The following is a 22461-nucleotide window of genomic DNA, read 5'->3' as shown; positions in this document are numbered from 1 at the left end:
CTAAATAAATACTTTTTTGTTATTCTTTTAAATTGAGAGAAGCGTTTCTGATTACATCTCCTAACGGGGTCTATATTTAGGGAAGTGTCTCCATCAGGGTTATATTTTTCTGCCGGATGTACACACCCAATCATAATTCAAAGTGTAATAGTCACGTAAGATGCAAGATGTATGGCCCATTACCACTGGAACAGAAGTTCAAGAGTTGATTTATATGAGTGTTTGCTTTTTTAATTTTTTTTTATTATGGAGATTTCTAGAATATGGCAATGAGCTTTAACCTTGGAATTATTATTTGAATTTTGAGATAATAATGAAACATTGCTGTCAAACTATGACACTTTAATCACTTTCTTATATACTGTACCCATCTATACAATAAACACATAGATGCATTGCCTCCATATGTTGTCTTCCTTGTTACAACCCTAACCCTGTGATCAATCCAGCCCACGAGACAGACTCAATACCCTAGCCTTAAGTCTTCCTTCTTTTTTCATCTTCAGTCATGGTGGTGGGGAGAATGGTGGTAATAATGGTGATGGCAATGATAGTAGTGGTATTAATGGTTGTAGTGGTGGTAATGGTGGTAGTGGCGGTGGTGATGGCGGTAGTGGTGGTGGTAATGGTGGTAGTGGTGGTGGTGGTTATGGAGGTAGTGGTGGTGGTAATGATGGTACTGGTGGTGGTAATGGAGGTAGTGTGGTGGTATTGGTGGTAGTGGTGGTGGTGGTAATGGAGGTAGTGGTGGTGGTAATAGTGGTAGTGGTAATGGTGGTAGTGGCTATGGTGATGGTGGTAGTGGTAATGGCGGTAGTGGTAATGGAGGTAGTGGTGGTGGTAATGGTGGTAGTGGTGGTAATGGAGGTAGTGGCAGTGGTAATAGTGGTAGTGGTGGTAATGGAGGTAGTGGTGGTGGTAATGGTGGTAGTGGTGGTGGTGGTAATGGAGGTAGTCGTGATGGTAATGGTGGTAGTGGTGGTGGTGGTGGTAATGGTGGTAGTGGCGGTGGTGATGGCGGTAGTGGTGGTGGTAATGGAGGTAGTGGTGGTGGTAATGGAGGTAGTGGTGGTGGTAATAGGGGTAGTGGTGGTGGTAATGGAGGTAGTGGTGGTGGTAATAGTGGTAGTGGTGGTGGAGGTAGTGGTGGTGGTAATGGAGGTAGTGGCGGTGGTAATGGCGGTAGTGGTGGTAATGGAGGTAGTGGTGGTGGTAATGGTGATAGTTGTGGTGGTAATGGCGGTAGTGGTGGTGGTGGTAATGGAGGTAGTGGTGGTGGTAATAGTGGTAGTGGTGGTGGTGGTAATGGAGGTAGTGGTGGTGGTAATGGTGGTAGTGGTGTTAATGGAGGTAGTGTCAGTGGTAATAGTGGTGGTAATGGAGGTAGTGGTGGTGGTAATGGTAGTGGTGGTGGTAATGGTGGTAGTGTTGGTGGTGGTAATGGAGGTAGTGGCGGTGGTAATGGTGGTAGTGGCGGTGGTGATGGTGGTAGTGGTAATGGCGGTAGTGGTGGTAATGGAGGTAGTGGTGGTGGTAATGGTGGTAGTGGTGGTGGTAATGGAGGTAGTGGTGGTGCTAATGGTGGTAGTGGTGGTGGTGATAATGGAGGTAGTGGTGGTGGTAATAGTGGTAGTGGAGGTAGTGGTGGTGGTAATGGGGGTAGTGGTGGTGGTGGTAATGGAGGTAGTGGTGGTGGCAATGGCGGTAGTGGTGGTAATGTAGGTAGTGGTGGTGGTAATGGTGATAGTTGTGGTGGTAGTGGCGGTAGTGGTGGTGGTGGTACTGGAGGTAGTGGTGGTAGTAATGGTGGTACTGCTGGTGGTAATGGAGGTAGTGGTGGTGGTAATAGTGGTAGTAGTGGTGGTGGTAATGGAGGTAGTGGTGGTGGTAATGGTGGTAGTGGTAGTGGTGTTAGTGGAGGTAGTGGCAGTGGTAATAGTGGTGGTAATGGAGGTAGTGGTGGTGGTAATGGTGGTAGTGGTGGTGGTGGTGGTAATGGAGGTAGTGGTGATGGTAATGGTGGTAGTGGTAATGGTGGTACTGGCGGTGGTGATGGCGGTAGTAGTGGTGGTAATGGAGGTAGTGGTGGTGGTAATGGAGGTAGTGGTGGTGGAGGTAGTGGTGGTGGTAATGGTGGTAGTGGTGGTGGTGGTGGTGGTGGTGGTAATGGAGGTAGTGGTGGTGGTAATGGCGGTAGTGGTGGTAATGGAGGTAGTGGTGGTGGTGGTAATGGAGGGAGTGGTGATGGTAATGATGGTAGTGGTGGTGGTGGTAATGGTGGTAGTGGCGGTGGTGATGGCGGTAGTGGTGATGGTAATGGAGGTAGTGGTGGTGGTAATGTAGGTAGTGGTGGTGGTAATGGTGGTAGTGGTGGTGGTGGTAATGGAGGTAGTGGTGGTGGTAATAGTGGTAGTGGTGGTGGAGGTAGTGGGGGTGGTAATGGTGGTAGTGGTGGTGGTGGTGATAATGGAGGTAGTGGCGGTGGTAATGGCAGTAGTGGTGGTAATGGAGGTAGTGGTGGTGTTAATGGTGATAGTGGTGGTGGTAATAGCGGTAATGGTGGTGGTGGTATTCTATTAATTATTCTATTAAAATTATTTATTACGCGCACTAACACCAGCGGTTTCTTGGCGCTCATTGACATATTGCGTTGACATATGGCGTTGGTCGAGGGTGAACATATAGCGTTGATCAAGGATGAGGAATTAATCATAGGCAGCTTGAAAGAGCAGGGTTTTTAGGAGTGTACGAAAGCAGTCGTACGATGGACAGAGGCGGAGAGAAGAAGGTAGGGCGTTCCAGGTGGAGGGAGCCAGTACGGAGAAACTCAGACCTCCATGCTTTTTCCTTTTAAATCTTGGGACCTCCAGGAGGTTTAATGAAGCTGAGCGAAGGGCTCTGGGAGGAATGTGACGGGACAAGGCTAAAGAGATGAACCTTGGAGCTGCGTCCGATAGGGCCTTAAAAGTAGTGCATGCCAGTTTGAAAGTGCAGCGTTTGGAAACAGGGAGCCAGTGCAGACTACGGAGGAGGGGAGTGACGTGCTGGTGTTTGGGCTGACGGAAGATCAGGCGAGCAGCCTGATTCTGCACCAGCTGAAGACGGTGGAGGTGACATACAGGAATACCTGCGTACAGAATGTTGGCGTAATCAAGCCTGGAGGTGATGAGCGCAATGACCACCTGGATCAGGGCCTCTTTAGTAAGAAACCTGCTGATCTTGCGGATCCGCCTGAGGTGGAAGAAACAGGCAGAGGTGATCGCGTTGATATGTGGTCTCATTGATAGATCTTCGGAGATGATCACCCCCAGGCTTTTAACTGAGCTCACAGGAGTAGGAGCAGTCCCCAAAGATGTAGGCCAGAAGGTGGTATTCCATGGGTGATTGGGGCCGCCCACCAAGACGAGCTCAGTCTTGGTGGGGTTCAGCTTTAGGTGGCTATGGTACATCCACTCTGCAATGGTCAGCATGGTGGCCTGAAAATTAATTCGGGAGGAAGGGAGGGAGTCTATGGGGAAAACTAACTGAAGGTCGTCTGCATAATTAAAAATAGTGACCGGGGAGTTACGGAGGGAGGCTAAGAGTGGTTGGAGATATAAGTTAAAAAGAAGAGGGGATAGTGCAGAGCCCTGTGCTACACCGCAGGAGAGGGAAGTGAAAGGTGCGGAAAAAGTGGAGAGGTGGACAGACTGTGAGCGCTGGTGAAGGAAGGATCTGAGCCAGTCAAGGGCCACTCCTTGAATGCCGGCATTGTGGACACGGTCGATCAAGATGGTGTGATCGACCGTGTCGAATGCCGCTGAGAGGTCTAATAGGACAAGGGCTTGAGGGATGTTTTTGTCAGCTCCTTTCCTAAGGGTGTCCATGACTGCTACAATGACCGCCTCGGTGGAGTGGAGGGGTCTAAATCCCGCTTGTTGAGGGTCTAAGAAAGATGATTTCTCAATGAAGGAGCTCAAACAGCGGGTGACGTAGGTCTCCAAGATCTTACCCAGGTAGGGGAGAAGGGAAATGGGTCTATAGTTGCTGAGTGTAGAGGAGTCTGCATTGGGTTTCTTTAGTATTGGTAAGACTGCAGCTTGCTTGAAGGAAGATGGGACCTCCCCGGTAGCAAGGGAGTTGTTAAGTAGCGCTATCGGGGGGCCGGGGCAAGCAAGAAAGGCTTCTTTCAGGACCTGCGAAGGACAGCAATCATTGGGGGATCCTGAGCTGACTTTATGAAGGAGTGAGGAGAACTCTTGTAAGGATATGGGTGGAAATTCAGTCAGGATACTAGTGTTTGTAGGGGGAAGAGGAAGAGGAATAGAAGAAGGGGTAGGGATATTGTTTTTTATTGTTGTGATTTTTTCTATAAAGTAAGAATTGAGCGAATCACAGAGGGTTTGGGTCGGCGGAGGTTGGGGGGTGACTCTATCTGGTATGGAGAGTTCATTTACAATTGAGAAAATGTCTTTCGTTTTGTTAGTAGAATTCAAAATTTTTTGTGAGAAGTATGCTGTCTTGGCTGCAAGGATGGATTGTTTATAAGATTTTAGGGTCTCCGTGAAAACAAGTTTGAGTTGAGGATCGTAATGGCGACGCCAGCGGCGTTCAGTTTGTCGCAAGGCGAGTTTATCCGCTTTAAGTTGGTCCGTAAACCAACGTTGAGCGTCATGGGGGCGCATAGCTTTAATAGTTTTAAGGGGGGCAGCTTTGTCGCTAGCCTGACGCAGCCATTCGTCTAGTTTTTCGGCCTGATTCTCAAGTGAAGACTGCGTTGTAGGTACGGTGGAAGCCAATAAGTCGTGGAAATCAGGCGGATTGACCCTTTTCCAGTTGCGAGCCATTTTGTTCTTCATACGGGGGGGAAGACACAAGGTGTGCAGTTGTAGGTGAAAGGAAATGAGGTGGTGGTCAGACCAGGAACACGGGAAAACAGAGGGGGGTGAAATGTCAAGGTTAGATGTCCAGACTTGGTCGAGGATATGACCTTTCAGATGGGTGGGGGTGTGAATGTGTTGGGAGAGATTCATACCTTTGAGGAGGTCAGTGAATTCCACCGATGAGTGGCTTTCGTGAGCGTCAGATGGCCAGTAATTGAAATCCCCGATAACCACAAAATTGGCATGATTGATTGCCAGTTGAGCGATAGCATCGCTGAAAAGTTGGGGAAAGAGAGGCATAGGATCCGGGGGTCTATATACAAGGACGCAGATGAAAGATGATTTAGGGGAAGTGAATTTTAGTGCCAAGTGTTCTGTTTTAGGGATAGGGGTCATCATGATCTCGGAAAAGGTATATTTAGAGCGGATAATGGCCGCCACTCCGCCACCAGTCTTCCCCGCAGGCCGGTTGGCGTACATGATGTAATAGCCCGTGGGGATTGCTGCCAGGATATCAGGGGCTGAGTCCTCGGTGATCCAAGTTTCAGCTAAGAGAAGTATGTCAATAGAGCTTTGATGCAGTAGGTGAAAGATCTCGAGCTGATGTCGGATAAGGGAGCGGGTGTTAAGGTAGTAAATAGATAAGGAGGTGGTGATCTGAGGCGCTAAAGGGGAGGGGTCAGAGAGGTCATCTATTGGCGGGAAGTTAGAAGGGATAAGGATGCCACATGTTTGAGCCGCTTTGACAGCACGGGCAGGGATGGGTCCAGAGCAGGACAGGTCCAAGAGATCGGCGGAGGAGTAAGAGATAAAGTGGGCATTACGACGGGGCCCTGGAGGTAGTGGTGGTGTTAATGGTGGTACTGGTGGTGGTAATGGAGGAAGTGGTGGTGGTAATAGTGGTAGTGGTGGTGGTGGTAATGGAGGTAGTGGTGGTGGTAATGGTGGTAGTGGTGGTGGTGGTAATGGCGATAGTGGTGATGGTAATGGTGGTACTGGTGGTAATGGAGGTAGTGGCGATGGTAATAGTGGTAGTGGTGGTGGTAATGGTGGTAGTGGTGGTAATGGAGGTAGTGGCGGTGGTAATGGCGGTAGTGGTGGTAATGGAGGTAGTGGTGGTGGTAATGGTGATAGTGGTGGTGGTAATGGCGGTAGTGGTAATGGCGGTAGTGGTAATGGAGGTAGTGGTGGTGGTAATGGTGGTAGTGGTGGTAATGGAGGTAGTGGCAGTGGTAATAGTGGTAGTGGTGGTAATGGAGGTAGTGGTGGTGGTAGTGGTGGTGGTGGTAATGGAGGTAGTCGTGATGGTAATGGTGGTAGTAGTGGTGGTGGTGGTAATGGTGGTAGTGGCGGTGGTGATGGCGGTAGTGGTGGTGGTAATGGAGGTAGTGGTGGTGGTAATAGTGGTAGTAGTGGTGGTGGTAATGGAGGTAGTAGTGGTGGTAATGGTGGTAGTGGTAGTGGTGTTAGTGGAGGTAGTGGCAGTGGTAATAGTGGTGGTAATGGAGGTAGTGGTGGTGGTAATGGAGGTAGTGGTGGTGGTAATGGGGGTAGTGGTGGTGGTAATGGAGGTAGTGGTGGTGGTAATAGTGGTAGTGGTGGTGGAGGTAGTGGTGGTGGTAATGGTGGTAGTGGTGGTGGTGGTGGTAATGGAGGTAGTGGCGGTGGTAATGGCGGTAGTGGTGGTAATGGAGGTAGTGGTGGTGGTAATGGTGATAGTGGTGGTGGTAATGGCGGTAGTGGTGGTGGTGGTAATGGCGATAGTGGTGGTGGTAATGGTGGTACTGGTGGGGGTAATGGAGGTAGTGGTGGTGGTAATGGGGGTAGTGTTGGTGTTGGTAATGGAGGTAGTGGCGGTGGTAATGGTGGTAGTGGCGGTGGTGATGGTGGTAGTGGTAATGGCGGTAGTGGTGGTAATGGAGGCAGTGGTGGTGGTAATGGTGGTAGTGGTAGTAATGGTGGTAGTGGTGGTGGTAATGGAGGTAGTGGTGGTGGTAATGGTGATAGTGGTGGTGGTGATAATGGAGGTAGTGGTGGTGGTAATAGTGGTAGTGGTGGTGGAGGTAGTGGTTGTGGTAATGGGGGTAGTGGTGGTGGTTGTAATGGAGGTAGTGGTGGTGGCAATGGCGGTAGTGGTGGTAATGGAGGTAGTGGTGGTGGTAATGGTGATAGTTGTGGTGGTAATGGCGGTAGTGGTGGTGGTGGTACTGGAGGTAGTGGTGGTAGTAATGGTGGTACTGGTGTTGGTAATGGAGATAGTGGTGGTGGTAATAGTGGTAGTGGTGGTGGTGGTAATGGAGGTAGTGGTGGTGGTAATGGTGCTAGTGGTGGTGGTGGTGGTAATGGAGGTAGTGGTGATGGTAATGGTGGTAGTGGTAATGGTGGTACTGGCGGTGGTGATGGCGGTAGTGGTGGTGGTAATGGAGGTAGTGGTGGTGGTAATGGAGGTAGTGGTGGTGGAGGTAGTGGTGGTGGTAATGGTGGTATTGGTGGTGGTGGTAATGGAGGTAGTGGTGGTGGTAATGGTGGTAATGGAGATAGTGGTGGTGGTGGTAATGGAGGGAGTGGTGGTGGTGGTAATGGTGGTACTGGCGGTGGTGATGGCGGTAGTGGTGGTGGTAATGGAGGTAGTGGTGGTGGTAATGTAGGTAGTGGTGGTGGTAATGGTGGTAGTGGTGGTGGTGGTAATTGAGGTAGTGGTGGTGGTAATAGTGGTAGTGGTGGTGGAGGTAGTGGGGGTGGTAATGGTGGTAGTGGTGGTGGTGGTGGTGGTAATGGAGGTAGTGGTGGTGGTAATGGCGGTAGTGGTGGTAATGGAGGTAGTGGTGGTGGTGGTAATGGTGGTAGTGGTGGTGGTGGTAATGGTGGTAGTGGTGGTGGTGATGGCAGTAGTGGTGGTGGTAATGGAGGAAGTGGTGGTGGTAATGTGGGTAGTGGTGGTTGTAATGGTGGTAGTGGTGGTGGTGGTAATGGAGGTAGTGGTGGTGGTAATAGTGGTAATGTTGGTGGAGGTAGTGGGGGTGGTCATGGTGGTAGTGGTGGTGGTGGTGATAATGGAGGTAGTGGCGGTGGTAATGGCAGTAGTGGTGGTAATGGAGGTAGTGGTGGTGGTAATGGTGATAGTGGTGGTGGTAATGGCGGTAATGGTGGTGGTGGTAATGGAGGTAGTGGTGGTGTTAATGGTGGTACTGGTGGTGGTAATGGAGGTAGTGGTGGTGGTAATAGTGGTAGTGGTGGTGGTGGTAATGGAGGTAGTGGTGGTGGTAATGGTGATAGTGGTGGTGGTGGTAATGGCGATAGTGGTGATGGTAATGGTGGTACTGGTGGTAATGGAGGTAGTGGTGATGGTAATAGTGGTAGTGTTGGTGGTAATGGTGATAGTGGTGGTGGTGGTGGTAATGGAGGTAGTGGCAGTGGTAATGGCGGTAGTGGTGGTAATGGAGGTAGTGGTGGTGGTAATGGTGATAGTGGTGGTGGTAATGGCGGTAGTGGTGGTGGTGGTAATGGAGGTAGTGGTGGTGGTAATGGTGGTACTGGTGGTGGTAATGGAGGTAGTGGTGGTGGTAATAGTGGTAGTGGTGGTGGTGGTAATGGAGGTAGTGGTGGTGGTAATGGTGGTAGTGGTGGTGGTGGTAATGGCGATAGTGGTGTTGGTAATGGTGGTACTGGTGGTAATGGAGGTAGTGGCGATGGTAATAGTGGTAGTGGTGGTGGTAATGGTGGTAGTGGTGGTGGTAATGGAGGTAGTGGCGGTGGTAATGGCGGTAGTGGTGGTAAAGGAGGTAGTGGTGGTGGTAATGGTGATAGTGGTGGTGGCAATGGTGGTAGTGGTGGTGGTGGTAATGGAGGTAGCGGTGGTGGTAATGGTGGTACTGGTGGTGGTAATGGAGGTAGTGGTGTTGGTGGTGGTAATGGAGGTAGTGGCGGTGGTAATGGTGGTAGTGGCGGTGGTGTTGGAGGTAGTGGTAATGGCAGTAGTGGTGGTAATGGAGGTAGTGGTGGTGGTAATGGTGGTAGTGGTGTTGGTGGTGGTGGTGGTAATGGAGGTAGTGGTGGTGGTAATGGCGGTAGTGGTGGTAATGGAGGTAGTGGTGGTGGTGGTGGTAATGGAGGTAGTGGTGGTGGTAATGGTGATAGTGGTGGTGGTAATGGCGGTAGTGGTGGTGGTAATGGAGGTAGTGGTGGTGGTAATGCAGGTAGTGGTGGTGGTAATGGTGGTAGTGGTGGTGGTGGTAATGGAGGTAGTAGTGGTGGTAATGGTGGTAGTGGTGGTAATGGTGGTAGTGGTGGTAGTGGTGATGGTAATGGTGGTAGTGGTAATGGTGGTAGTGGCAGTGGTGATGGCGGTAGTGGTGGTGGTAATGGAGGTAGTGGTGGTGGTAATGGAGGTAGTGGTGGTGGAGGTAGTGGTGGTGGTAATGGTGGTAGTGGTGGTGGTGGTGGTAATGGAGGTAGTGGCGGTGGTAATGGCGGTAGTGGTGGCAATGGAGGTAGTGGTGGTGGTAATGGTGATAGTGGTGGTGGTAATGGCGGTAGTGGTGGTGGTGGTAATGGAGGTAGTGGTGGTGGTAATGGTGGTACTGGTGGTGGTAATGGAGGTAGTGGTGGTGGTAATGGTGGTAGTGGTGGTGGTGGTGGTAATGGAGGTAGTGGCGGTGGTAATGGCGGTAGTGTTGGTAATGGAGGTAGTGGTAATGGTAATGGTGATAGTGGTGGTGGTAATGGCGGTAGTGGTGGTGGTGGTAATGGAGGTAGTGGTGGTGGTAATGGTGGTACTGGTGGTGGTAATGGAGGTAGTGGTGGTGGTAATGGTGGTAGTGTTGGTGGTGGTAATGGAGGTAGTGGCGGTGGTAATGGTGGTAGTGGCGGTGGTGATGGTGGTAGTGGTAATGGCGGTAGTGGTGGTAATGGAGGTAGTGGTGGTGGTAATGGTGGTAGTGGTAGTAATGGTGGTAGTGGTAATGGAGGTAGTGGTGGTGGTAATGGTGGTAGTGGTGGTGGTGATAATGGAGGTAGTGGTGGTGGTAATAGTGGTAGTGGTGGTGGAGGTAGTGGTGGTGGTAATGGGGGTAGTGGTGGTGGTGGTAATGGAGGTAGTGGTGGTGGCAATGGCGGTAGTGGTGGTAATGGAGGTAGTGGTGGTGGTAATGGTGATAGTTGTGGTGGTAATGGCGGTAGTGGTGGTGGTGGTACTGGAGGTAGTGGTGGTAGTAATGGTGGTACTGGTGGTGGTAATGGAGGTAGTGGTGGTGGTAATAGTGGTAGTGGTGGTGGTGGTAATGGAGGTAGTGGTGGTGGTAATGGTGGTAGTGGTGTTAATGGAGGTAGTGGCAGTGGTAATAGTGGTGGTAATGGAGGTAGTGGTGGTGGTAATGGTGGTAGTGGTGGTGGTGGTGGTAATGGAGGTAGTGGTGATGGTAATGGTGGTAGTGGTAATGGTGGTACTGGCGGTGGTGATGGGGGTAGTGGTGGTGGTAATGGAGGTAGTGGTGGTGGTAATGAAGGTAGTGGTGGTGGAGGTAGTGGTGGTGGTAATGGTGGTTGTGGTGGTGGTGGTGGTAATGAAGGTAGTGGTGGTGGTAATAGCGGTAGTGGTGTTAATGGAGGTAGCGGTGGTGCTGGTAATGGAGGGAGTGGTGATGGTAATGGTGATAGTGGTGGTGGTAATGGGGGTAGTGGAGGTGGTAATGGAGGTAGTGGTGGTGGTAATGGTGGTAGTGGTGGTGGTGGTGGTAATGGAGGTAGTGGTGGTGGTAATGGTGGTAGTGGTGCTGGTGGTGGTGGTGGTAATGGAGGTAGTGGTGGTGGTAATGGTGATAGTGTTGGTGGTGGTAATGGAGGTAGTGGCGGTGGTAATGGTGGTAGTGGCGGTGTTGTTGGAGGTAGTGGTAATGGCGGTAGTGGTGGTAATGGAGGTATTGGTGGTGGTAATGGTGGTAGTGGTGGTGGTGGTAATGGAGGTAGTGGTGGTGGTAATGGCGGTAGTGGTGGTAATGGAGGTAGTGGTGGTGGTGGTAATGGAGGTAGTGGTGGTGGTAATGGTGATAGTGGTGGTGGTAATGTCGGTAGAGGTGGTGGTAATGGAGGTACTGGTGGTGGTAATGTAGGTAGTGGTGGTGTTACTGGTGGTAGTGGTGGTGGTGGTAATGGAGGTAGTAGTGGTGGTAATGGTGGTAGTGGTGGTGGTAATGGAGGTAGTGGTGGTGGTAATGGTGGTAGTGGTGGTGGTAATGGCGGTAGTGGTGGTGGTGGTAATGGAGGTAGTGGTGGTGGTAATGGTGGTACTGGTGGTGGTAATGGAGGTAGTGGTGGTGGTAATGGTGGTAGTGGTGGTGGTAATGGAGTTAGTGGCGGTGGTGGTGGTGGTAATGGAGTTAGTGGCGGTGGTAATGGCGGTAGTGGTGGTAATGGAGGTAGAGGTGGTGGTAATGGTGATAGTGGTGGTGGTAATGGCGGTAGTGGTGGTGGTGGTAATGGAGGTAGTGGTGGTGGTGGTAATGGTGGTACTGGTGGTGGTAATGGAGGTAGTGGTGGTGGTAATGGTGGTAGTGTTGGTGGTGGTAATGGAGGTAGTGGCGGTGGTAATGGTGGTAGTGGCGGTGGTGATGGTGGTAGTGGTAATGGCGGTAGTGGTGGTAATGGAGGTAGTGGTGGTGGTAATGGTGGTAGTGGTGGTAATGGTGGTAGTGGTGGTGGTAATGGAGGTAGTGGTGGTGGTAATGGTGGTGGTGGTGATAATGGAGGTAGTAGTGGTGGTAATAGTGGTAGTGGTGGTGGAGGTAGTGGTGGTGGTAATGGGGGTAGTGGTGGTAGTGGTAATGGAGGTAGTGGTGGTGGCAATGGCAGTAGTGGTGGTAATGGAGGTAGTAGTGGTGGTAATGGTGATAGTTGTGGTGGTAATGGCGGTAGTGGTGGTGGTGGTACTGGAGGTAGTGGTGGTAGTAATGGTGGTACTGGTGGTGGTAATGGAGGTAGTGGTGGTGGTAATAGTGGTAGTGGTGGTGGTGGTAATGGAGGTAGTGGTGGTGGTAATGGTGGTAGTGGTGGTGGTAATGGAGTTAGTGGCGGTGGTAATGGCGGTAGTGGTGGTAATGGAGGTAGTGGTAATGGTGATAGTGGTGGTGGTAATGGCGGTAGTGGTGGTGGTGGTAATGGAGGTAGTGGTGGTGGTGGTAATGGTGGTACTGGTGGTTGTAATGGAGGTAGTGGTGGTGGTAATGGTGGTAGTGTTGGTGGTGGTAATGGAGGTAGTGGCGGTGGTAATGGTGGTAGTGGCGGTGGTGATGGTGGTAGTGGTAATGGCGGTAGTGGTGGTAATGGAGGTAGTGGTGGTGGTAATGGTGGTAGTGGTGGTAATGGTGGTAGTGGTGGTGGTAATGGAGGTAGTGGTGGTGGTAATGGTGGTAGTGGTGGTGGAGGTAGTGGTGGTGATAATGGGGGTAGTGGTGGTAGTGGTAATGGAGGTAGTGGTGGTGGCAATGGCGGTAGTGGTGGTAATGGAGGTAGTGGTGGTAATGGGGGTAGTGGTGGTGGTAATGGAGGTAGTGGTGGTGGTAATGGTGGTAGTGGTGGTGGAGGTAGTGGTGGTGGATGTGTGACTAAACAACTACTTCCTGTACCACGACTGCCTGAACCACGAATTTTAAACAACGAACTATTCTTAACCACTACTTATTTTAGAACGACTTCCTATACAACAAATAAAATGTAAATTGCCAATTACTATTTGACGCCTGTATTTTCTTTCTTATCAACATGTTTAATCTTTTTCCATCTGCGTGCTCAATCGTGCCGAGTGAAATTAAAGGCTGTGTTTATCTTCTTAATCTCAAGTGTCGAACCCAAACACATCAAGCTGAGCCCGTCTGCACTAGCACAATTAATTTAATTTTAGTCTCGTTATGCTAGTTTCAATTATGCATTTAGTAAATTATTTTAAGTGAAGATTACTTTTTTAAAATAAATATTTTTCCAAATGAAAGGTATACTTTTACATACCATATAAAATCATTATTACACACATAGTCACAACATTAAATGTCCATCATCTATTTTTACTCTGCTGTCTCCATTTACGCTTTTCACGGTCCTACAACCCAGCAGTATGAAACCAGACTACTTCCCTTTACTCTTCTTTGTTCGCCAGCCAGTCTGCAAACAAGACGTAAAGGCCGTCATTGGCATGTCACGTTGCCTGCCAATATCATTGCTGAAATTCCTTTCCAGAGGTGTGGATGCCGAAAAAGACTGAATTGTGATTTGTTGGTGGTGAGTGACGTAACACTAAACACTCCAACAATGCCGAATCGAAGTGAAGATGAGGAGAAGGTAGGCGGAGAAAAGTGACGTGCAACACACACTGCAGTATCTTCTTCTTCGGTGTTCTGAAAAGTCGTTGTTCCGACCTTCCTTGTTCCAGACGTCGTTGAATGTGAGTCTTCGTTGTTCAAACTTCGTTGTTCTGGTTAGTCGTTGTTCTGACTTCGTTGTTTAGGATGTTTCCCAGTGGTGGTGATAATGGGGGTAGTGGTGGTAGTGGTAATGGAGGTAGTGGTGGTGGCAATGGCGGTAGTGGTGGTAATGGAGGTAGTGGTGGTGGTAATGGTGATAGTTGTGGTGGTAATGGCGGTAGTGGTGGTGGTGGTACTGGAGGCAATAGTGGTAGTAATGGTGGTACTGGTGGTGGTAATGGAGGTAGTGGTGGTGGTAATAGTGGTAGTGGTGGTGGTGGTAATGGAGGTAGTGGTGGTGGTAATGGTGGTAGTGGTGGTGGTGGTGGTAATGGAGGTAGTGGTTATGATAATGGTGGTACTGGCGGTGGTGATGGTGGTAGTGGTGGTGGTAATGGAGGTAGTGGTGGTGGTAATGGAGGTAGTGGTGGTGGTAATGGTGGTAGTGGTAGTGGTGGTGGTGGTGGTAATGGAGGTAGTGGTGGTGGTAATGGCGGTAGTGGTGGTAATGGAGGTAGTGGTGGTGGTGGTAATGGAGGGAGTGGTGATGGTAATGGTGGTAGTGGTGGTGGTGGTAATGGTGGTAGTGGCGGTGGTAATGGAGGTAGTGGTGGTGGTAATATAGGTAGTGGTGGTAATGGTGGTGGTGGTAATGGAGGTAGTGGTGGTGGTAATAGTGGTAGAGGTGGTGGAGGTAGTGGGGGTGGTAATGGTGGTAGTGGTGGTGGTGGTGGTAATGGAGGTAGTGGTGATGCTAATGGTGGTAGTGGTAATGGTGGTACTGGCGGTGGTGATGGCGGTAGTGGTGGTGGTAATGGAGGTAGTGGTGGTGATAATGGAGGTAGTGGCGGTGGTAATGGCAGTAGTGGTGGTAATGGAGGTAGTGGTGGTGGTAATGGTGATAGTGGTGGTGGTAATGGCGGTAGTGGTGGTGGTGGTAATGGAGGTAGTGGTGGTGGTGGTAATGGTGGTACTGGTGGTGGTAATGGAGGTAGTGGTGGTGGTAATAGTGGTAGTGGTGGTGGTAGTAATGGAGGTAGTGGTGGTGGTAATGGTGGTAGTGGTGGTGGTGGTAATGGCGATAGTGGTGATGGTAATGGTGGTACTGGTGGTAATGGAGGTAGTGGCGATGGTAATAGTGGTAGTGGTGGTGGTAATGGTGATAGTGGTGGTGGTAATGGTGGTAGTGGGGTGGTATTGATAGTGGTGGTGGTAGTGGGGGTGGTATTGATAATGGTGTTAAGGGTGGTAATGGGAATGGTGGTGATGGTCATGGTGGTGGAAGTAGTGAGGATTTCCATTGGCAAAATCTCTAAACATTTGCTCAGGAACTTTTTATACTAATAAGCAACCAGGCAAGTGCATCAGAGGGGCTGCAAGGCACTCAGCGTTGGAAAAAGATGAGGGACCCCGGAAGCGTCCCAGGACGCAGCGGGATATGGGCAGAGATGGGAGCCGAAACAGCGGGTAACACCTAGCGCAAGAGATAGCAGGAGACAGGCCCGCCTTGCAAAGCCACAGTGACAGTGAGGACAAGATTGAGCTAGGACCAGGGTCTCACAACATGTTGGGATGCAAGTTTTGTGCGCACTAATGTGTGAACACAAACTAGCAGGTAGGCAGCCAAGTCTAGTTTGCAATTGAGTCCTAAGAAATACCGTAGAGAAAAAACAAATACCCCAAATAGATTGTTTTCTTTATTCATTGCCTGTGTGCCATGAAGGATGGAATGTGCAATAACTGAGGGCACTTTTTACATGTACAGTAGTCCTTCATATACTGCAAATGGAACTAGTTACTGGGGACAGAATTATACACCAACCAGCCTATTCCATAAGGTAAGAGGTGCCCCTATGGGGGTGATTCAAGATGTCATGCAAGATGTCTGAAAGCAGTGGGGGAAGTGGGCTGAGACAAATGGGCCAATGGCTGAGGGGCTTACTCAAACTCTACTCTCTGTATTTGTAAAGAGCTGAGCTGTCAAACCAGAATGAAACATCAAGTGCTGCAATGAATGGTGTAGATTCAAGATGCTTTGGATGGGAAGGGTACATGCACAAGGAACCAAGCGTCTTCTACTGAAATAGTACAAACAACAGAGCAGCGGCTCACCGATCACATAGTCCCCAAAGCCGATGGTGCTCAGAGTGATGAAGGCGAAGTAGACGGCTTCGTCGTATGTCCAGCCCTCCATGCTGCAGAACATCAGAGGGGGCAGCAGCAGGAAGAGCAGCAGGCCCCCCAGGAGGGCGCAGGAGCTGGTCAGGGCCCTCGCCACCCTCTGAAAAACAAGCAAGAAAACACCCTGGTATTAACCGCATAATCTGAACCGAACAGGGAGCAATCATGGGATCATAGTCTGACGTGAGAAAGCAAATAACAAAACATACTAGGTGGGTTCTTTCTTCACCCTAGGAGCACTGAAAAACATGTTGTCACGGTTTAGGTGCAGTTAGCCTTGGACTCCATATCCCAGAATGCTTGTGTGTTAGTCCATTCTTTGTGTCTGTCATTCTGTTTCCCTTTCCTATAACTGCCTAACCTCCATTGCGATCGGTGCTTGTCACCTGGAGTGTTAGCCCCTTCTGAGTTACTTGGAGTCTTGGAAACCGAGAGTTGTTATCGTGTGCCCGTGATTCGGGCTTGGAACTTTGTTTAACCGCTGGTAGCAGGGAGAGTCTCCTGCTACTTTCGCGGTGTGCCTAACTTTTTTGATTAGTTGATACGCGCTGTGAGAAGCCGCGCTGGAGCAAGAGGAGACGCGTTCAGAGGTCAAGGTGTGCCTGACTTTTGACCTATTACGAGACACGCTGTGAGGAGCCGCGCTGAAGCAGGAAGAGACGCGCTGTGAGGCTCTGCGCTGGGAGCAGGAAGAGACGCTTTTAGCATTTCATGTGTCGTAAACCGTGAGCTGTGAACTTTCCTTGGATTAACAGTTCTTTGGTTTAGTCTGTTATCTTTATCGTGCTACATTGGATTTTTCCTTCATGTGGTAGCAGTGAACTAAGAGCTGTGGGTCAGCTCGGGATTGGAGCTTAGGAGAACCTTGGGGAGGCAAGTGTATTGCTTTCAGGATATACACTGGAACTATAAAGTCATTTCATTTCCTTGGAAGCACCAATAGCTTGTGAGTTAGTAGCCCTCTTATTGTATGGGCATTTATGTTAGACTCTCACTCCTCAAGACTGTGAAGCTCTGCTGGTTCGATATTCTTTTTTCTTGCTTTATTTTTGCCTTTTTACTGCAGCTGTTTTTGTATGGACGTTTGTGGCAGCTTCTCTCAGTGAGTGTAATATTCCGCTACATAATTATAGTGTATGTTGAGACAAGGAAGGGGGGGTGTACTTATAGTGCCCCTTGTGTATTTCTGCAGGTACACAGATCTCAGACCCTACATGAGAGTTCCACCCGTCCTTCTGTGCTGTAGATGATTTCTGGCTGCCAGTCCTTTATATTTTATTTCTCCATTTTTCCCCTTCCCTGGGCGGGGTTCTCTCAGTGGTGTGTTATCCAGATCACTCCCTTGGAGTGCCTTCCCTAGGGAGGAGTGAATCTAGCATCTGTTTCGCTCCCGCCGTGTCTGGATCTACAGGTGGGTCAATCTGTTCCGAATTGTGACACATGTAGTGTAACACCCTAGAACACGCAGGAACACAGGCAGTGTAACACCTCTGTACCCAGAGAAACACAGGCAGTGTAACACCCTAGAACCCGCAGGAACACAGGCTGTGTAATAAACCAGTACACAGAGAAAGACAGGCAGTGTAACACCCCAGGACCCAGAGAAACACAAGCAGTGCAACACCCCAGTACCCACAGAAACACAGGCAGTGTAACACCCCAGTACCCACAGAAACACAGGCAGTGTAACACCCCAGTACCTACAGAAACACAGGTAATGTAATAGCCAACTACCTAGATAAACACAGATGTGGTATGTTGGCAATCAGCCCTTATAATGCCTCATATTTTCTTTCAAGAAACTGTTCACAATGTTTCAGGATCTTACAACACAGACAGTACAATCATACAGCTTTTCCATATCATGATGATGGTAATAACAAAGACAACAACAATATTAATACTGTTGTAGTCACATAGTAACCTGAATTGTCTCACAGCCAGGCCCACTGTCCTAGTATGCTGATGCTAAGAGAGTCCTTGCGTCCTCAGACCCTGACTCTTTCGCTGATTGCCTCAACAGATTCTGCTGTTCCTGGGATCAGCAATATGAGCCTTGGTTCCTTGGGTCCTACTAGATACATTCCGTGAGGAGGGATTTACTGGTTATATACAAGTGGGAGAGGATAGAGAAGTGTAAAACACTCTTTCCAAGCTCCCACTGTACCTTATTCACCCAAGCTGCCAAAGAATCTCTCACGTGAACCTCGGTCACCTTTGTGGCCTGGAAACAGGCAAGAGGTAATCAGGGATGCAGGAAACTACAAGGGCTTTCCTATAACATACAAATATAGCACTATTTAATGTTGAGACATGGCTACTTACAGAAATAAAAGTCATGTTTTAGTCAGAGAAAACAAAATAAGAGATATTGAAAAAATCAGGAAAATGGATCCAAGAGCAGACAAATGGTCACAGCTGCCTGGTCCCTTTCCTCCAAAAACGTCAAAGGACGGTCCCCTCCTGGTACTGGCTTCAGAGGCCTACTTCTGTTCCTTTGCATCATTGGGGTTGAACCTTCCCTGGTTGTGAGAAAGTGCCCTCTTTCTTGCATGGTATGCCCCCACTTTTTGCTGAATTGCTGATGTTCTTTTACTGAGTGTGCCCTGGGCTCCTGCTAATCAGGTACCCAGGGCCTGTGTTCCTTCCCTAAAATTGCATTGAAGCCTAAATCCAAATGGCATCTCTGGCCACATGTCAGCCCCTGGTAAATGGTACCACAGGTACCCAGGGCACTGTGACAAGAGAAGGCCTCTAAGGGCTGCAGCACTTATTGTGCCACCCTTAGGGGCCCTGTACCCTGACACCAACACGCTGCCTTTGCAGGCTGCGTATCTTGGTGCGGAACAAAGTGAAGAGTCAACATAGCACACATCTCTGTGTGCCATGCCCACAAACCACTGCCCTGGCATAGATCAGTCACCCCTCTGGCAGGGTGCACTATACAAGTGGTGAGGGTACAGGTGCATGAGCCCTGTACCCCTACAGTGCCCAAGTCCATTCTTGGGCATTGTAAGTGTAGTGCTGCCATTAAAAGTACTTGGTGCTACACTGAAGACTGGGAAGTTTAGTATCAAACTTCTCAGTACATTAAACCCACACTGATGCCAGTGTGGGATTTAATATAAAATGCACAACAGAGGGCATCTTAGAGATGCCCCCTGAAACTCAACCAATTTTTAGTGACCCGACTGAGAGGCTACTTAGGCTGCCACCAACAGACATGTTTCTGGACCCCTGGGTCAAGAGCCTGCTGCTCTTGGGGCCTGAAACAATGCACATCCTGGGACGAGGTGCCAAGCCTCCTCCCCCAGGATGGGCAGCGTTCACGAAGGGGAAACGTCAAAGGAATGCCGCCTTTGTGAGCCTCCCCAGACCATTTTCTGCTTTCAGCAACTGGTCCCCACTGGTTCTACCCCCCAATTTGGGCGGGAGAACCGTCGGGAAAAACAAGTGAGGGAAAGAGGTGTGCCCACCTCTGCCAACTCCACTCCTCAGGTGGGGAAGGCATGGGGAAGCACAACTCTAAGTCCCCGCCATCTTAGGATGGGGGGACCTGGACAACCAGGGACAGGCTCCTGCCCCCCTCCCACTGGAGGGTGGCACGATAGAGGGTGTACCCACCCCAGGGAAGGGACCCATTGGTCCCTGCCCTTTACCTACCTGTAATGCCCCTAAATATAGTATTTAGGGGGCACCCTAAACCTTGCTTTCTCAGATCCAGCCTGACAACAAGAACAAAAGAAGAAGGACCGAACAGCCGTGCAACCAGCTAACAAGAGGAAGATGCCCACTGACTTGACCCCAGCCCTACTGGCCTGTCTCCCCTCGAACCTGCTCCTGCAAAATCCTGGTCTGTCCTTCAGCCATCAACCTCAAAAACCCTGAGGACCTGCCTGCCTTCACTTCCAAAGACTGCTTCTCCCGTGAACACCGGTTTTGTTCAACTGCAACCTCTGCCAGCAGCCAGAGACAGCAAATCCAGCCCACTCTGCACGCGCCGAACCCGGACCGAGCTCGAGTGGAAAAACACCACAAGGAGGTCATCCCGGCAATCCTGACCCAAGATCTGGTGACCCCTGACCTGCCTCAAGCCTCCAGTTGATGCCTGCAGCCTAAATCCAGAAGGCCCCCCTGACCGCGACCCGGAGCTGGTAAGAAGATCCGACCCCAAAAGGCACCCCTGCGCCCGACGCTCCACGGCCTTGTGTGCCCAAACCGACGGTGCCTAACCAACCCTTAACTTCCCAACTTACCTTTCGAAGTGGTGGTCGCACCCAGAAGTCCTTTGTCTCCCTGCCTGCATTGCTTTTGCAAACCGGGGGTTTGCCAGCAGCCACCAACCGGAGGCCCCCTACACCCCATTGGATAGCATTGGGCCTCAACACTGCAGAGGGTGTAACAAGAGTGCATCACTGACCCTGGGGGACCCCTCAGTCTAATCCCAGAACCTTAACTCCCACAGTTGATAACTTACCTGTGAACCGATAAACTGTTTTTCCGCCATAGGATAACATTGACAATTTTCTTCCAAAAAGTTTGTGTGTGGAGTTTTGAAATCTAAAAATATTCTTTAAAAATCGCACAAATAACCAAAACGTATTTACTTTCCTGTTTGCAGGAAATGTTCCAGTGCTGAATCTAGGTATCCAGCACTGAGTTACAAAAGGAACATAAAAAGTTACTTACCTGTAATTTACTGAAAAAGTCGATTTATTTCAATGTACTGTATTTGTTAAGTGTTGCAACCTACTGCATCCCCTGTAAATCAAAGTACAATTTCTATTGCATTTTCAAACTGTTCTATCTTCAGCAACTTATTACTAAGAAGTATTTAATGCTTACCTGTGTTAGGATTGCTTGGTTCTAAAAATAAAACAACAATATATATTTGTATACAAAAACAATTGACCTAGAGTTCAGTTCTTGAGGGTGTGAATTCATTTGCTGACTGAGTGTGTACATCAAATGCTTAACACTGTCCTCTGATACTGCCTTACTGCTCGACCACACTACCACAAACAGAGAGTAAGGTTCTATCTAACTTTAACCTCTTCCTTCCTCTGGGGTCACTTGGATTCTATGCACACTATACCTCACTTTGGTGTAGTATATACTAGCAGCCCGTCCCGACGTTGTCCGGGAGCAATCAGGCTGCCATAAACCCTACAGACATATCTGCTCTTCTGGACTCCAACTCGCACACATCCCATGATGTACAGAAACAGACGCGAAAGACAGGCCTTCTCCTGCATTGCTCAAAAGCATGGAACGACCTCCCACTACACATCAGAGCATTCTCTACAAATTCCCAACACATAACATAACAAAATACAACATAACATAACAGGCTAAGTCAGTGTCAGTCAGTCAGTCAGTGTCAGTCAGTCAGTGTCAGTCAGTGTCAGTCAGTGTCAGTCAATCAATGTCAGTCAGTGTCAGTCAGTCAGTGTCAGTCAATCAGTGTCAATCAGTGTCAGTCAGTCAGTGTCAGTCAGTCAGTGTCAGCTAGAGCAGCTCTGCTGACCTGGTTCTCTGGCTCTACAACAGCTCTGCTGACCTGGTTCTCTGGCTCTACAACAGCTCTGCTTACCTGGTTTCTCTGGCTCTATAGCAGCTCTGCTGACTTGGTTCTCTGGCTTTAGAGCAGCTCTGCTGACCTGGGTCTCTGGTTCGAGAGCAGCTCTGCTGACCTGGTTCGTAGGCTCTAGAGCAGCTCTGCTGACCTGCTTCTCTGGCTCTACAATGGCTCTGCTGACCTGGTTTCTGGCTCTAAATCAGCTCTGCTGACCTGGTTTCTCTGGCTTTACAGCAGCTCTGCTGACTTGGTTCTCTGGCTTTAGAGCAGCTCTGCTGACCTGGTTCTCTGGCTCTAAAGCAGCTCTGCTGACCTGGTTCTCTGGCTCTACAACAGCTCTGCTGACCTGGTTCTCTGGCTCTAAAGAAGCTCTGCTGATCTGGTTCTCTCCCTCTAAACCAGCTCTGCTTACCTGGTTTCTCTGGCTCTATAGCAGCTCTGCTGACTTGGTTCTCTGGCTTTAGAGCAGCTCTGCTGACCTGGGTCTCTGGTTCTAGAGCAGCTCTGCTGACCTGCTTCTCTGGCTCTACAATGGCTCTGCTAACCTGATTTCTGGCTCTAAATCAGCTCTGCTGATCTGGTTTCTCTGGCTTTACAGCAGCTCTGCTGATTTGGTTCTCTGGCTCTACAGCAGTTCTGCTGACCTGGTTCTCTTGCTCTACAACGGCTCTGCTGACCTAATTCTCTGGCTCTAAAGCAGCTCTGCTGACCTGTTATATGGCTCTAAAGCAGCTCTCCTGACCTGGATCTCTGGCACTAAAGCAGCTCCGCTGACCTGGTTCTATGGCTCTCAATCAGCTCTGCTGACCTGGTTCTCTGCCTCTAGAGCAGCTCTGCTGACCTGGTTCCTAGACTCTAGAGCAGCTCTACTGAGGTGGTTCTCTGGCTCAACAGCAGCTCTGCTGATCTGGTTCTCTGGTTCAAGAGCAGCTCTGCTGGCCGGGTTCTCTGGCTCAAAAGCAGCTCTGCTGACCTGGTTCGTAGGCTCTAGAGCAGCTCTGTTGACCTGGTTTCTCTGACTTTACAGCAGCTCTGCTGACCTGGTTCTCTTGCTCTACAATGGCTCTGCTGACCTGTTCTATGGCTCTAAAGCAGCTCTGCTGACCTAGTTCTCTGGCTCTAAAGCAGCTCTGCTAACCTGGTTCTCTCCTTCTAAAGCAGCTGTGCTGGCCTGGTTCTTAGGCTCTAGAGCAGCTCTGCTGATCTGGTTCTCTGGCTCTAAAGCAACTCTTCTGACCTGGTTATCTGGCTCTAAAGCAGCTCTTCTGACCTGGTTCTCTGCCTCTAGAGCAGCTCTGCTGACCTGGTTCTTAGGCTCTAAAGTGGCTCTGCTGACCTTGTTCTCTGTTTCTAGAGCAGCTCTGCTGCCCTGGTTCTCAGGCTCTAAAGC

The 22461-nt window shown here is 49.8% G+C and overlaps 1 protein-coding gene across 1 annotated transcript in view; it reads right to left on the bottom strand.

The window, feature by feature from the left end:
• The window catches only part of KCNK17 (potassium two pore domain channel subfamily K member 17), a 173234-nt gene that overhangs the window by 5049 nt on the left and 145724 nt on the right, over nt 1-22461 (bottom strand). The window contains exon 4 of the mRNA XM_086949540.1: nt 15425-15593. Coding sequence (XP_086805666.1) covers nt 15425-15593 — 169 coding nt within the window. The remainder of the gene's footprint in view (nt 1-15424; nt 15594-22461) is intronic.

This window comes from Lissotriton vulgaris, unplaced genomic scaffold (genome assembly GCF_964263255.1).
Source record: "Lissotriton vulgaris unplaced genomic scaffold, aLisVul1.2 SCAFFOLD_549, whole genome shotgun sequence".
Taxonomy (NCBI): Eukaryota; Metazoa; Chordata; class Amphibia; order Caudata; family Salamandridae; genus Lissotriton; species Lissotriton vulgaris.
This window is presented reverse-complemented; position numbering and strand designations above follow the sequence as displayed.